The sequence below is a fragment of the Haemaphysalis longicornis genome, unplaced genomic scaffold (genome assembly GCF_048455015.1).
Source record: "Haemaphysalis longicornis isolate Haplotype H1 unplaced genomic scaffold, Haemaphysalis longicornis Haplotype H1 scaffold_10, whole genome shotgun sequence".
NCBI lineage: Eukaryota > Metazoa > Arthropoda > Arachnida > Ixodida > Ixodidae > Haemaphysalis > Haemaphysalis longicornis.
In genome coordinates this window covers 97,118,796-97,135,774 of record NW_027526204.1, presented here as the reverse complement: position 1 = coordinate 97,135,774, position 16,979 = coordinate 97,118,796, and the positions used below count along the sequence as shown (strand labels likewise).

The 16,979-nt window shown below is 46.8% G+C and overlaps 1 protein-coding gene across 1 annotated transcript in view; it reads left to right on the top strand.

Annotated features, from left to right (window-relative positions):
* LOC144158903 (HEAT repeat-containing protein 1-like) overlaps nt 1-16,979 on the top strand; it is a 165,482-nt gene that overhangs the window by 38,835 nt on the left and 109,668 nt on the right. Inside the window, exons 16-19 of the mRNA XM_077690090.1 lie at nt 667-818; nt 8,194-8,395; nt 9,187-9,355; nt 13,441-13,579. Of these exons, the coding sequence (XP_077546216.1) occupies nt 667-818; nt 8,194-8,395; nt 9,187-9,355; nt 13,441-13,579 (662 nt within the window). The remainder of the gene's footprint in view (nt 1-666; nt 819-8,193; nt 8,396-9,186; nt 9,356-13,440; nt 13,580-16,979) is intronic.

Here is a 16,979-nt window from a genome sequence, read left to right as displayed (position 1 = left end):
GGCCCATAGTACCGTATTTTCGCGCGTATAGCCCGGCCCTTAATATAATCCGCAGCCCCACTTTCAGGCCGCCGGAAAAGAAAAAAAAAATCCTCGCGTATTGCCCGCACTTTTGATACAGGAAAGGTTGCACCAAAGCTGCTGCTCAAGCAACACATCGCGTACTATGTAGTCAGAAAAAGCATATATTTAGCAAGTAGAATACCCTGACTGCCAAGCGAAAGTCACAATTCACTAATAAAATTCAGTTGTTAGAGTGCGCTCGTCCCTGTTTTTTTTCTTCTTACTTTTCATTGTTTGTTCTGCACAATCGCTGCCTTGGAAGGCTTAGTCAGTGTTACTGCATAGGAGCTTCACGGCACAACGCGCAATGCCGTGAAGCTGCACTAAAGGAGAAACCCCGCGTATTACCTGCCCCCTACCTTGTAACTGAAATTTTTGCATTTTTATTTTTGCGGGTTATATGCGTGAAAATACGGTACATCAGGGTGGTGCACAATTTGCATGTTTTTCAATATTTCTTGCACTTTTCGGTGGCAAAAACATTTTTCCTGACTTCAGTTTAGTTGAGGCCAGTCCTTTCAGATTAAACAAAGTTGCATTTTGTCCTCAAGGCCCCTTTCATTCCGTGTGCTGACGGGGTTGTCCAACAATCGCTTTCTGCAGAGAGTCCCTCGTGGGTCCTGAAGGGAGTTGACGGAGCGAATGCGGCGAGCCTGGACCTGCTGACTGAGGTGTTTGAGACGGTTGCTGACCTGTCGATCGCCAGGGGTAGCCACCGGTCCCACTTTCGCCAGCTGCTGCGCGACTTCTTCAAGGTGTGTGTGCCCTCGCTTTAGCCATTAGCCGAGCCAAACTGGCCGCGCCTGACGATCATGCGGAAGCTCTGTTGCCCTTACATCTTGGAACGAGCAAACTTGATACCGTAACCAAGAGAGAAAGGCTGCACAGGTACATGAAGACCTTGAAAACCCTTGAGCTTAGAAATGCCATTTTCTAGCCCTTGAAAGTCCTGGAATACGTTAGCGGTCCTTGAAAACCTTTGATTTTTTTCACGGTCATAGTAAGTGGCTCTGTCCTTTCACAAGAATTTGAAGCATTTATCATTGATTTTAAATTTAAACTAAAGTGCAAAAATGTAACAATCAAGTTTCAGGGAGACATCAAAATTACAACACATTCAGAGGATTTTTGTTAAGCATGAGGCAGCGCTGCGCGCAGGAACTCCTCGAAGAAATCAAGGTAGTGATGCAATCCAATGGAATCCGGGTTCTGAAGTTCGTTAAACCAAACCTGGCACTCCATACCTGCCAGGTTTCCCGAATTATCTGGGAGATTCCCGAATTTTGATGATTTTGTACGACTGTACGGTCGAAACGAAAATCTCCCGAATACACACCCGTGTTTGGCTAAACCTTTCTCCCAGACTAGCCACATTGCGCTGGAGCTACCTGACAACCCAATCACATCCTACACCACTGGACATCGTAGTAGCTGATGAAGCATAGTTGGCAATGCGCGCAAGTTGAACTGGTCAGTACCTCAGAAACGCTGAATGCGAGAGGCAGTTCAGCATGGTAAAACAAAATTGCCCCCAGTTACGAGCATCAAGTTCTGACACAATCCGATCTCAGTCGCGTTCTTTTGGCGAAGTGTAGCAGGAACGAACATTGTTATGCTCGACAGTATTCCCAGGGCTTCTTGAAAAAGGCGGCGTGAGCCGCATCGAAAATTTAACAGCTGACCAGTGATGTAGCTCATTAGTAGTTTGCGCGAAGCATTTCAGCTCCTACCCTGTTGTAACCAAATTAGAAATGCATGTAAATGTAAATAATTCCATTCTCTCGCTACTAATTTTTCTACCCCCCCCTTCGGACAGATCAGATCTCCCTAATGCCATCTCGATGAAGCTGGCAGGTATGGAAGTGCACCTTTCAGAGGTTGGGGCTGAGCAAGGACCTGTACAAAGACAGGGTTCCCCCAGACCCAACAAGCATGAATTGCATAGAATGCAAACCATGCAGAAAAACGTTTGACACTTGGTGAATGGGAGAGTCTGTGCTAAAAAGCCATAACAACATGAAGACAGCAAGTAGCGGCTCCTTTAAAGAGTACCTTGTGCTGTACATGAGTGCCTTATGTTCCCAGGTGTTGTTCAATAGATAACCTTTGCATTGTGTTGAAAAATATATAGCATAAATAATCTCGGATAAAGCATTAGATGGGGTCCTTGAAAGTGTATTTTGTGATCCTTGAAACTCCTTGAAGACCCGTGAATTGTTCTTTCACGCCTGCACGAACTCTGGAAAGAAGACGAAAGCATGCAGAATGGCGGTTTACTTCGAGCCCACTAGAGAAATATGTGAAACTGATTTGACTGTGATGGTCTGGTTATGGCCTGATTAGGGTTTGCAAAAAATGGGCATTTCAAACTTTCGTCTTGGTGACATTTTTAAGGGGGGACATGGCTCTTAACAGTCTTGCTGCTTGTTCCCCACTGAATTCAAATATGGCATTATTTCTTGAGTCAGTCAATTGGTTCCCAAGGATTAGTCATTTTTGGAGGAACAATGGACAAAGCAGTGTTGGTCGTAAAACTGTAATCTTTGTATTTTCCAATTCTATGAAGCCTGGTGAGTGCAATAAAGGAATCAGTTTTTTGGTGCACTGCCTAAAACTAATTTTACGGCTCATTAAACTTTAGTGTTCAAAATCGGTGCTCGAAATGGTTCCTTGCCACTGGTGCCACCAGTTTAAGGGGGGACGTGGCTTTCAAAATCAACTTTTTTATTTCTTCGTGGATTTTGATGAAAATTGGCACAGCAACTGGAAATGCTTCTGTGATAACACCATAAAAATTTCAAAGTAATATTTTGAAAACTTTTTTATGTATTAAATTTTCTTTCTGTTCCGCTTGTACCGAGCTTGAGCGGCTTATAAAACACGATAGAAAACTTGTTCGAAGTGCTTTGCATTCCCAAATGAATGGACGAGGTCGTGACAGTTTTAGAATTTTTTTTTTACAACACAATGTTTTTTAGTTTTCATTTTTTTAGAGGTTAATGTGCAACAGGCATGTCAACTGTGAACGATTATTTGAATAAATAAATCACGAAAAACAAATCTGGAAAACGAAGAGTGTCACGACCTGAACAGTTCATCAAGGAATGTAATGCAAGAAACGGAATTAAAATAGACCCAGCGGTCACGAAGAAATCCCTGGTACAAGCGACACAGGTGGCAAAAAAAACTGTTTTGAGAAAACGGCTTCCGAAGTTGCAACATAGGTTTCACATATCAAAAGTCGTCACGGTTGTAGCCTTTCATGTCCTTTTGAACATGGGGCTTCTGGAAGGCCTTGCCTTGAAATTGGAGTGCCTTTTACAGCCTTTCTCTTTCCAGAAAACATTTTCAGCTCCTCCGTGAAGAGTACATACCCCCCTTTGCAGACCAAATGGAGGGGGAGATGGGTTTCAATGGGCTTTCAATGCAAAGTAGGTTAGCTGGTTGGCTGTATTGCACTGGACAACCTCCTTTTGCAGTGTTGTCACCATGGCAACAGGTTAAGCATTTTTTTTTACTTAAATTTGAACATTTTTGGCTTTTTTTTATGTTTTATCTTGCCTGGCACAGCAACTTAGTACTCATACGTGCAGGTGTTCATTGCCAAAAGTTTGCATACCACAAGGATGAAAATGAGCTACTTTGAAGCTTGGTAGAGTATTCTGCATAACTCCCAACTTCAATGCAAGAACATATTTTTTTACTACTTTGGACATTCAAGGCACCCAATATTTCTCGCAGCACAGCCAGTATGCCCTAAGCAATGGTATCAATAATTTCCCTAAAAAAATCACTATTAAATGCTGCCACAGTAACGTACATTTTTAACGCAGAGAGCATATTTTTATTCCTATATTACTAACTCAAACCTGTTTGCATGAAAATTGCAAGTGCACGGGAAATGTTGCGCAAGAAAGGCAATATGGCTCGCGCGCATCGCAGCGCACGCTTACCGCGACATATCGAACTTTGATTATACCTGATATGGCTTGTCAGGTTGCTTTTAAGATAAAATCTAATGTCGCAGGCATTAATTACAAGTAATGGCGTTCAATCGTAACCGGTTGCCTAGTCATGTGATGCTCCAATGCGCGTCGGCTATGCCGTGCGCGCCGCAGCGTCTGACGCGTCGACCGTTTCTTTCTCAAGGCTAGCGAGCCCACAGTCAAAACACAGCAATAACTAAGCGTGTAAACATCGCAAATCCGACTAAAAGTTCACTTCACGAACCGCTATCGCAAGCGCGCACACCGCGTCACCCTCCGGGGTCTGGCGACGGTAGAGTCCCGCGCACCACGAAGCGTTCGATGACCTCCGCCTTTCGAGCCACACAACTTCCCGTAATCTGGCTCGTTATCTCTGGCATTCCCATCGCGATAACGTCCGTGTTGAATACCACAGATTGAACAGAAACTCGGCCGAGCGAAGCGGCGAAAATGAACTCAACCCGCTCGCTACGCAGCTCAGGCGGCCGCCATCTTGCGTTGCGCCCGCGACATCCAATCAGCAGGGTCGTCGTTCTGCGCCCCGACCGGAGGACCAATAGCGCTTCAGCATCTATTTCTAGCTTCGTTTGTGCGTCGTTTCTTTTCTGCCGTTTGTGCGTTTGTGAATGAACGAAGATAAAAGAGACGAGCGGAACCGGAAAGACGATCGCTCGGCCGATCTAACCATATCAAAATGGCCGCGCCCGGTGGCACCGTTGCGGAGATAGAGCGCTCCGAAAATTGCCGTTTTTTCGCCCTTTTGCGCTGATAGTTTGTCACCGCGCCTGACAAAAGTATTTTTTTATGCCACTTTGCGACGCTTTTCAGCGTAAAAACTTTGCAGGCGCACAGAATAGGAAACATAGAAGCCGAATATGTGGGTTTCAAAAAAACGATGTTTTGGTCATTTTTCCGAAGTTGAAAGCCGCGTCCCCCCTTAATGAGCTGTGAAATTAGTTCCAAGTGCGTGTCCAAGGCTTTTGTGTGTCTACATCACAATAGTGTGCTTCGCTTAGAGCAAAATGGCCCGCTTTCTGAGCCACCATAACATTCTGCATAGACTTTTGCAGGCTGGTGTGAGTTGCACCGTCTCGTAACTACGGCCACAGGCCAAGTCTTCTAGCATGAGCGCAGGCAGGTTCCTCGTTGCTGTCCTGATCTACATGGGCAGTGCAAATTTAAAATCCACTGATGGGTGTGGGAGGATTAAAGGCCAACTGCACTCAAGTTTCACCTCGACCAAATTTGTTTTTAATGTGTAGTAAGTACCACCAGATAAGCTGGGACATGAGTGGTAGCCCCGTGAAACGCCTCGTTAATCAGTCGGAAGTGTTTTAAAAAGGCTCCGCCACAGACCACGCTGCAGCTGCCGGCGGATCGCGTAAACAGCCATGACGCACCTGTGACGCTTCGGCCAATAGGGGCTTCTTCCTCTGTCCAGCCACGCAGCTGCTGGAGAACCGGTCGAGCTCTGCTGTGAACACTTCACCCATTTGCTGCCCCGTGCCCGTGTAGAGCTTGCGCACACGCTTGCTCCGGAGCTGCTTACCGTCCGCCTGCTTGCTGGACAGATGCAACGTCACTTCAATGGCCACGCTCTTCTCGGTTTCGGTTTCAAAATCGCCACTTTTTTCTGACTGCTTGCGGCATCCCTGTGCATATTTCAGCTGTTGTATTTTGCATCTTGCGTTCTTTTTCGGCAGACTGTACGGAAGTGTTTTCAAGAGGTCGAAATTTTGAGTGCAGTTGGCCTTTAAGGGGGGACGCGGCTTTCAACTTCGGAAAAATGACCAAAACATCGTTTTTTTGAAACCCACATATTCGGCTTCTATGTTTCCCATTCTGTGCGTCTGCAAAGTTTTTACGCTGAAAAGCGTCGCAAAGTGGCATAAAAAAATACTTTCGTCAGGCGCGGTGACAAACTATCAGCGCAAAAGGGCGAAAAAACGGCAATTTTCGGAGCGCTCTATCTCCGCAACGGTACCACCGGGCGCGGCCATTTTGATATGGTTAGATCGGCCGAGCGATCGTCTTTCCGGTACCGCTCGTCTCTTTTATCTTCGTTCATTCACAAACGCACAAACGGCAGAAAAGAAACGACGCACAAACGAAGCTAGAAATAGATGCTGAAGCGCTATTGGTCCTCCGCTCGGGGCGCAGAACGACGACCCTCCTGATTGGATGTCGCGGGCGCAACGCAAGATGGCGGCCGCCTGAGCTGCGTAGCGAGCGGATTGAGTTCATTTTCGCCGCTTCGCTCGGCCGAGTTTCTGTTCAATCTGTGGTATTCAACACGGACGTTATCGCGATGGGAATGCCAGAGATAACGAGCCAGATTACGGGAAGTTGTGTGGCTCGAAAGGCGGAGGTCATCGAACGCTTCGTGGTGCGCGTGACTCTACCGTCGCCAGACCGCGGAGGGTGACGCGGTGTGCGCGCTTGCGATAGCGGTTCGTGAAGTGAACTTTTAGTCGGATTTGCGATGTTTACATGCTTAGTTATTGCTGTGTTTTGACTGTGGGCTCGCTAGCCTTGAGAAAGAAACGGTCGACGCGTCAAACGCTGCGGCGCGCACGGCATAGCCGACGCGCATTCGAGCATCACATGACTGGGCAACCTGTTACGATTGAACGCCAGTAGCTGTAATTAATGCCTGCGACGTTAGTTTTAATCTTAAAAGCGACCTGACCAGCCATATCAGGTATAATCAAAGCTCGATATGTCGCGGTAAGCGTGCGCTGCGATGCGCGCGAGCCATATCGCCTTTCTTGCGCAACGTTTCCCGTGCACTTGTAATTTTCATGCAAACAGGTTTTAGTTAGTAATATAGGAATAAAAATATGCTCTCTGCGTTAAAAATGTACGTTACTGTGGCAGCATTTAACAGTGATTTTTTTAGGTAAATTATTGATACCATTGCTTAGGGCATACTGGCTGTGCTGCGGGAAATATTGGATGCCTTGAATGTCAAAAGTAGTAAAAAAAAATATGCTCTAGCATTGAAGTTGGGAGTTATGCAGAATACTCTACCAAGCTTCAAAGTAGCTCATTTTCAACCTTGTGGTATGCAAACTTTTGGCAATGAACACCTGCACTATGAGTACTAAGTTGCTGTGCCAGGCAAGATAAAACATAAAAAAAAGCCAAAAATGTTCAAAATTAAGTAAAAAAAATGCTTAACTTGTTGCCATGGTGACAACACTGCAAAAGGAGGTTGTCCAGTGCGATACAGCCAACCAACTAACCTACTTTGCATTGAAAGCCCATTGAAACCCATCTCCCCTCCGTTTGGTTTGCAAAGGGGGGTATGTACTCTTCACAGAGGAGCTGAAAATGATGTTTTCTGGAAAGAGAAAGGCTGAAAAGGCACTCCAATTTCAAGGCAAGGCCTTCCAGAAGCCCCATGTTCAAAAGGACATGAAAGGCTACAACCGTGACGACTTTTGATATGTGAAACCTATGTTGCAACTTCGGAAGCCGTTTTCTCAAAACAGTTTTTTATGCCACCTGTGTCGCTTGTCCCAGGGATTTCTTTGTGACCGCTGGGTCTATTTTGATTCCGTTTCTTGCATTACATTCCTTGATGAACTGTTCAGGTCGTGACACTTTTGGTTTTCCAGATTTGTTTTTTGTGATTTTTTTATTCAAATAATCGTTCACAGTTGACATGCCTGTTGCACATTAACCTCTAAAAAAAATGAAAACTAAAAAACATTGTGTTGTAAAAAACAAATTCTAAAACTGTCACGACCTCGTCCATTCATTTGGGAATGCAAAGCACTTCGAACAAGTTTTCTATCGTGTTTTATAAGCCGCTCAAGCTCGGTACAAGCGGAACAGAAAGAAAATTTCATACATAAAAAAGTTATCAAAATACTAACTTCAAATTTTTATGGTGTTATCACAGAAGCATTTCCAGTTGCTGTGCCAATTTTCATCAAAATCCACAAAGAAATAAAAAAGTTGAATTTGAAAGCCACGTCCCCCCTTAAGTTGCCCCATTGTAGCCGCCGCCGATCCCAACCAGATGAGTGTTTTTCGGACCACAGACTGTGCCTGTGTTCTCTGTTCATGCCGTCAAAAAAATTGATGCCCCCCCCTCATTTTTCGTCCCCCTCTCTCCCCCTCCTTTCCCCCTCCCCAGGTTCACTGCCCCAGCCTGAAGCGCCAGGTGCACTTCCTGAGCGGCCTGTGGCTGCCACACTTTCTGGAGGCTGGTCTCGGAAGCACGCCACCGCCGCCGCCCGCGCGGACGGAGCGGCTTCAGTCCGTGGCCCTGGCCCTGTCTGTCCAGTTGCTGACGGACGCCGAAAACCTCAACTGGATCGTGGCAGAGCAGAGCCTTGGTGAGTTGGGAAGCAGTGGCTGGCCTCAAACTGCATTTGGGGGATGAAGAGAAGCTCTGTGGATTTTTTTAGTGCTGCTGAGGCATTAGTGGCGTCTTTGTTTTTGAAGCAAATGCTTTCTTAGTGTGATTGGTGGCGTCCTGTGAAAAAACTTATGCATTTCCCCGTAGACCGGTTGGTCGACCGAAAAGCTCTGATAACGTCTCTGGACACACAGCGCGTGCAGGAAACCGGGCTTTAATTGTGTCAGAACGGTTACTTTAAAATTGCGAAAAAGGAGCACTTCTAGATAAGACAATACACGCATCAATCATGAAGGGGGAGTACAATAGTATACCTCTATCTCATAAACCACATATCAGTATACATTTAGAGTGTTCGTAGACGCGTTTACTTAGTGCGCGAAAAATGGTCGCATAGGTTTGTTCTTTGTTTTCGATTGTTTGTCAGGTCTTTGAAGGTTTGGCAATCGACTGGACGCACATTTAGCGAAGGTTTCGGCACACTTTTGACGCAGTTTTGATGTTGACGCGCTTTCGCGCTTGTCTCACCCTTTTTTTTAAGAAGGGATGGTAAGTATTTCTGCTGTGCACTGCGCCCCACACACTCTACGATGCTGTATAAGTCAGCTGTCAAAAGTGCCCAGACTGCTCCCGTCTCAAAATACTCGTCCTTCCTCAAAATACTTAGCGGTGGTCTCATCAAAAAAATGATTGCCCAAGCAATGCCCTCCACTGGGTTCTTGCCAATGCTTCTTAGCAAGAGTCTCGTCTGTCGTGCGGCTCCTGCAGTGTTCCTGTCGGTGGTTCTCACCCTGCTGTCGCCGTCGGCCGGAGTCCGGGAGCTTGGGGTCCGGCTGGTGGAGGCATCGCTGGCCTCGTCTGCCAAGGGACGCAGTGGGCCGCACCTGCTCTTCAAGGACATCATTCTCCGGGCCGCCGAAGTGACTACCGACCCAGAGTGAGTTCGATTGTTGTAGCCTAGACAGGCTAATTTACCCAGAGTCTGTGACTTTCAAAACGCCCATGTGTTAGAACCCCGCAGACCACTGCCAAAAAGTTGTCTGGTTGTGGCCCTAGGAATAAAACACCAATTTCTTTTGAGTGCAGAGCACTTTAGGGGCTCGCCTTGTCATCGTAGCTCGTTCGCTGGACCCAAGTAGAGCCACACAACGTTCCGTTGTAGCGGCTGTAGTCACGGCGTAACCCAGAGGCTTCGAAAAAAAGCCAAGTGGTTTATATAGTCATAAGTGTTCGAAACTTGTGAACAACTGGCGCTTGTCATACATCTCTCCGTTGTTTAGCGCAAAGTAAACTGTAGGTACATTTCAGGCAAAATATACGCAATTAACCGGCAGCGCCTGCGTTCGTTTAGTTAGGAATGCTCGTTGGGTTGGTTTTTATGATAGCAAGCGAAAAAAGTGGCAGTGCAACGCCAACGCCGGCATGTGAGGGAGGAAAAGCAAGCGCACAAAGAACAGAACTCTTGCTGGCGCAGTTTCAGGCAGGGGGGTGCGAGTGCTGCGAAGGCGGGAAATTTGAAATGGGTTGAGTGGTAGCAGGGAGCGGATAACGGCGCTACAGCCCATTATGGTGAATCACTGCTCTGCACTTCCGAGAGCTTTCACATTGAGTAAAACAGCTTTAATTTTTACTCTTATTTTCCTCTGTAATTTTGTGCTTTAAATTTTAGCTCTTGTACAACCGCAGCCATCCTTTTGTACTGTGTGATTTCCGTCTTACATTTTTGCCCCCCCTTTTAAAAATGAGGTAGAATGTGAGATTGGCTATAGCTGGCTAAACCCCGTGTGCAGGGTCATCTTTCTACTCTTCTTCGAGTGGCTGATCATAGTGTGTTGGCTCATGTACTAACTTACTTAATGATCACGCTCACCTAATGATTGCGCGTCCAACTTTCATAATCTAAAAGTGAATTTTTTTCCCCTCGCATAAAGAATGCACCCTGAACATGCCTGTGGGTACTGTACCATATGATTCGTCTGCTCATCTCGGCTGATGATGATGATGGTGCATGAGGGTCGAGTGGCGTAAACTGGGCTGTGCACTGAGCGAGAGAGATTTAGCCAGTTGCGAACAGCAATGGCAGTCATAACAGTAACTGCAACAACTTATTTGCCATTTTTTGACGTTGCTGGCTTTGTCAGTCAGTCAGTGGTCAGTGTCATCACTTTTTAGCTGTGGGGCTGTGTGCGAGTTATGAGGCTGCGTTCGAGTTGAAGGCGATCAACTAGGGTGTGAAGCACATCAACAGCGTGTCCAGCTGGACTGCGTGTCACTCCTTTTTCTAAACATTTCATTATGCAATCAGTGTTGCAGATAACGTACGGGGCTGTTGACTTCTTGCCGTTCCGTGGTGTCTTCGGGCAGATTTCGCCTCAACGAATTTCTGCTTTAACGAAATTTTTCACACATCCCTTCAATTTCGTTGTAGTGGGATTCGGCTGTACAAGGCGGAAAAGAAAGGAGCACGGTGACAGCATGGCTTTGAAAGACACTGATAAGCAGAGAGCCGAGAGAGGGTGAGAGAGAGCGTCCTGAAAGGAAGGAACTGGGATCGAGCGGGCGAGGAAAGGGGGTGTTCGGTCGCCGTTGTGGGGTAGCGTCGTATCGGTTTTCACGTGAAGTTCGTCGGCTTGACGGGGGGCCTCCAATTCATGGTCCGTCGGCCACCTAGACTTCGACTTCTCGCAGTTGGCGCACTGGCGCTGTGTTGCCGCGTGGGGTTGTCGAAGGTTAACTTCCGCCCACCAGTGCCACTTGCGGGCCTTTGCGCATAAAACCGCATAAAACCGAGGCGAGGCAGCGAAGTGGCATAAAATGTGGGAAAACGCCGGTTTATCTCCGTCATAATCTGTTGTAAGAAGCGGACCATGTGCGCCCAGGTGTTGTATAATTGGGGGTTTTAATGCATTGTTTCTATGGGAGTTTGCTGGGACGGCAGTGACCCATTGATTGATTGATTGATTGTAGTGTTTAACGCGCCGACGCTACGCAGGCAATGAGGCGCGCCGTAGTGGAGGGCTCCGGATTAATTTTGACCAACTGGGGATCTTTATCGTGTGCCGAAATCTCGTACACACGGGCGTTTTTGCTTGTTGCCTCCATCAAAAAAGCGGCTGCCGCGGCCGGGAATCGAACCCGCATCCTCGTGCTCAGCAGCACAACGCCTTAGCCATGGAGCCACCACAGCGGGTGGCAGTGATCCATTGTAAGAAGCGGGTCGTCGTAAGTCGGCGGTTACACTGTATTTCTATTACAGAAGTTTTTATATCTGTAGAAGAGTCGACAACTGTACTAAGTTGGTAGTGGTCCTTTGTTGGTAGTTGGTGGTGGTAGTGGGCACGTACGCAGCAAGAAAGAAGTAGGCAGACCACAGCACTGAATCTAATTGTCACAAGCTTTATCACAAGCAGTATCTGATTTTGTCACAAACTTGGAGCTGGTGCTGAGCGAAATGAGTGTGTCTTTTACCTGACCAAGCAGGTGCCTCCTTCCACAAAGTGGCTGATGGTTATCTTTCAAATGCAATTCTGATTTCGACTAGCTGTCATTCCTCACTTTGGCCATTGCCTGTGCCGCGAATTAGCGGCTGATTTAAACGACTGCAGGTTTGGGCATGTGCGTTGTTTCGACGAACTGTTCGAATAATTCTCGATTGGTTACCTGTTTGCTTTTGCTCAAATACGAGAACTGGATGCTGTCGCTGGATAATAGTGTTACTCAGACTTCAGCAACACCTGTTCAGGGCAGCGGGCGGTGCGGCCTGTTCGAGGCAGTCTCACTGCTATTCCAGTGCCAGTGTAATTAGCTGAAGTACCAGCAGTGTTCCAAGAACACTTCCCCATCCCCCATTTCATACTTGACTTACTGAACTACAGTGAAATAACCAAATTTCTGCTCTTCAGTGCGAACAAGGCCAAGTGAGAGTTTCGAGCGCCTATCTTTTTAAAAAATTACCACAGTGAAAGGGAAAACATCCATGTGTTGAGATTTTGGTGCATGCTAAAGATCCCCAGGGGGTCAATATTAACCTGGCGCCCTCCACTATGGTGTGTCTCATAGCAAATTAAACTTTGGCGCTCTAAACTTCACAATCAGTCAATGTTGTTATTGTGAAGCACATGAGCAGTGATTGGAAGCATGTGCACATAAAATGTGTATCTGACTTCTTTTGGGCTACCATGGCTGCTTGGGATGCCTCTACTGGAACTCATGCCGTGATATTTGTCACGAAAGAATTCACTGATCCTACCTGTTATTTGTTCCTCTTTCGGGCTAGTGTGCGTACCCGACTAGAGTACTGCTCCGTTCCTCAATGCTTGTCACTGTCTCTGGAACGAGTCCAGATGAGATTTGTGCGAATCTATTCTGATGGTTACCTTTTCAGGAGAATGTATTACACGTATGACAGAATACTTGACCACATTGGATTAAGCAGACTGAGTGATAGAAGTACACTCCTCAATATGTGCTTTCTTCACAAGCTCATTCATGGAGCTTTTGACTCTGCCGATTTGCTAACTTCCGTCGATTTTCATGTCCCCACACGATGCCGTTCCTCGCCACTATTTTATCCTGCCGTCAATCGTAAAAGTCCTGTCCAGAGAATGCAACTCCTTTTACAAATCACTTGAAGAGCCTCATCTGAGTATCATTGGCTGTTACGGCACTTTGGTCCGAGCTGCTAAAAATGCGTCTAAAGCCTGAGTGTGTTCTTTTGTGTTTTAGAGTTGTGTGCGAGTCAGCCATGCAATGTTTGTTCTATTGATGTTATTTTCATTTCTTATGCTCTTCTTTCTCTATTGTACACTTCTCCCTTTCCTCTCCTTCCCTTTGTTTCTTCTGTGCACCACGCTGAAGGCATCACGCCATTTGTGGGCGCCTATCCAAATAAATAAATAAATGAATGAAATATTTGCTGGCTGGAGGTCTTGGCCACCGACTGCTCAACAGCCTGCAGTGCCCCATCTAAAGCAAGGAAAGTCGCAAACCGAGGCATTCTCGTCGCCCTCGCTTCCATTGCAGCCAGCTGCTGGACGTGGTGTCCTCTTGGGACCGGGCCCTGAAGAAGCCCAACACGCTCCTGGCACTGCTCAACCATAGTCAGGTGCCCGTGCAACTCCGGCAGGGGATCCTGCGACTGGTCTCGCGCATCGACTCAAAGGTGGCTTTTTGATTCTTTTGCATTACGGTGTCAGAGGGACATTGCAGCGATCTGTAAAGACTTTCATATTCTTTCGAATTAAGCTTGGGCGTGTTGGCAAGTCATTCTTGGAAGAGTGTAAAAAGGTGCGAACCAGATCCTGTTTATGTCTTGTCCATGTCTTTTTTTTCTTTTTTGCTGTTCCAAGACTGTCAGATCACTTTACCTAGTTAAAGCATTAGTGGATGTAGCTCGTATGCTGGTAGGTACTACTTTTTCAATCAGTTTGCACATTTTTTGACAGATTGAGGGCTTGTTTATTAGGTGTAATTGATGCCAAAACAAAAAAGTTGGTCACGAATCATGAAATAGGTAAAATATGAAAGCTTTTAGAGGCCAACATTGCGTCAGAGCTGGTTCAAAAGCATTCTGTCGGGGTCTTTTTTTACCACGAGAGCTCTGTGTTGTGAAGTTGTCGCACGTGTCACTCTGTCAGAGTGCGAGGCCTGTCAATCAAGGTCACTGGCACTGGGCAAAAAAATACCGTGCAAGGAAGGCCTTGCTAAACTTGGGAACAAGTTAAGACCGGCGATAGCTCATGCATGGTATCACTCCGCCTAAGCGACAAACCTGGATGTTAACGAGCGCGCGCCTTTTGAAAGAACATTGCTATGAGTGGGTGATACCAACTGCCTTTTCTCGCGTTGTTTGTTTGTTGTCACAGCAGCCGTTTATAAGCATATAAGTCCAAAAAATCACGGACACGGCTCGTGCCATGTTCGAAATATTCCCAGTAATGCCCTACTTGCGCCGCTCCGAGCAACATCCGGCTGAGGTGATGAGGCACAGCGGCAACTTCCGTTGCCGTTTGGGAGCACATGTGTCTTGGATCAAAAACTTTATTTTTATAGTTACGACCACGAAAATTGGGGGACATAAGTTGTTTTTCATTCTGATTGTAGGTATAAAATTTGCTTTTGTGCAGCATGACTATATTAAAAATTTATTTGGTTTTTACATTTGATTTTCTGACAGCATTTGCAACAAAACTGCTGGAGGGATGCAGCTGAACAAGGTACCGGTGAACTGTGCACAAACCAAGGAGTACAATAAGACTAACATTATCATTCTATCGGGTCTGTAGCAGAAGTTACGACCGTTTGAAGTTTGGGCCTGCAAGGTGAGAACCAGAAAAACCAGTTTTGCCTTCCAAGTTCCCTTCTGCAACAGACCAGATAAAGTGATGATGCTAGTCTTATTGCACTCCTTGATTTGTCACAGTCCACTGGTACGTTGTTCAGCTGCATCCCTCCAGCAGTTTTCCAAATAAATTTTAATGTAGTCATTTTACACAAAAGCAAATTTTGTACCTACAATCAGAATGAAAAACTACTACATATGTCCCCCATTTTTCATCATCCCAACTGCAAAAAATAAAGTTTTTGATCCAAGACCCTGAAAGGCCAACTGCACTCAACTTTCACCTCGACCAAATATATTTTTAATGTGTAGTAGGTACCATCAAATCAGCTGGGACACAAGTGGTAGCCCCGTGAAACGCCTCGTTAATCAGTCAGAAGCGTTTAGAAAAGCTCCGCGGATCGCGTAAACAGCCACGACGCGCCTGTGACGTTCCAGCAGACGAGGGCTTCTTCCTCTGGCCAGCCACGCAGCCGGAGAACCGGTCGAGCTCTGCTTCGCTCGCTGCACCCGTGCGCCCGTAGAGCTTGCGCGCAGACTTTTCTTCTTGGGAAAAAGCGCGAAAAACGACTACACGCAGAAAAGAACACAGGACGGCGCGCTACTAGCAACTGATTTTTATTTAGAAAGAACAGACATTTATAATGTGAAAAAGTGCAACCTCATCAATGTTCTCGCACGAGTACATAGAAACAAAAAAATATACAAAGAAAAAAAAACAGAAAAACATTGTAAAACAGAATGTGTTACGCAACATGGTCACTTCACGTGCGGTTCCAAAAATTCCAGTTCCACATTCTGCAGTCTCAGTGAAGGCTGACTAACGTACAGCCTTTTCTCCCGAGCTGGTGACCGTGCGGCGGCTCGCCGGACGGCTGCAACGTCACTGCAATGGCTGCACTCTCCTCGGTTTCGGTTTCGAAATCACCAATTTTTGCTGGCCGCTTGCGATGTCTACGCGTGTATTTCAACTGTTGGGTTTTGCATGTTGTTTTCTTTTTAGGCAGACTGTATGGAAATAGCGTTTTCAAGAGGTCGAAATTTTTAGTGCAGTTGACCTTTAAATGGGCCCTGAAAGGCGTTTTGAGCACACTAAATGAATTAGCGCAATCATTAGATTGGGTCGTCAACGTCATCTGTACCAAGTATTACTCTTTTACGCGCAGCGGAAAGCTCACACTTTTGTTGCAAAGTTTGTCGCTTTTTTCTCACCCTTCCCTTCATGTTTTTGGACGCCACCATCTTCACATGTCTACGTCATCGATTCCCAGATGTTCGTCATGAGCTAGACATCCTGCTATTGGGCGGCTTTTTCTCGCACTTCCCAATGGGAGTGAGTGGTACGCCTGCAGTGCCCACATGTCGCGAGGTGGGGCCCCCGAGCTGAACCGGGATCATGGAACCGTAACTGACTTCTAGAGCGGTTTGTGCCTTGTTGCCAAAGCAACCGATGTTTGAGATTGTCAAAGAAATGGCGCTCGCTCCAGTGCTAGAAAGCTCAGAGCCGCGGCGGAGCATGTTTTGCCAACGTTGCCACTCTCCACCATGCGTCTCCCCAAGCTGAACTGGTCACATGATTGAAGCATTTTGTGCACGGGTTCTGTACTGGTTTAAAATGTCTTTTTCACATGCCGCTGGCAGGAATTACCACCGCCGCAAAATAAGACCCGGCACCAGCGGGGCCACATCTGATACAGCGCTTTTTGGATAAACAGTGCGCGGTGCATCAAAGAGAACGAGCGCACGATCCTCCCCGTGCGGCTGCGAGTTTGCCGCCGATAAAAAGTCACGTGCCGCCGATAGCAACTGCAGCGACGTACGCCGCGAAAGGGCAAAGGCCAGGCCGCGCCACACATGCGGCCAGATTTTTCGTTTGCTTTTCCAGCATTGAGCGGAGTGCGAGATTCATGGTGTCAACAAAGCTGGCCCATAGCAGACGACAGTCTGAGCAGCGCAATAGCGAAAGTACGTCACCGCTGCGGAGCGCAGCATCATGGGAGGGAAGGCTCGCCGCCGTCAACAGCGGAGAGCAAGTTGAAAGAAGGAGGAAACGCGGCGCGACGATAATGCGCAGTTTTTGATTTACGATTTCTCAGCTAATACTCATCGCTTTAACAACATTCTTGCGGGAGGAGATTGCTAATACTTTGCTTTATTTGGTTACATGTACATCCATGCATCGGCGGAAGGTATTTCAGGACCCCTTTAAGTTGTACCCGTG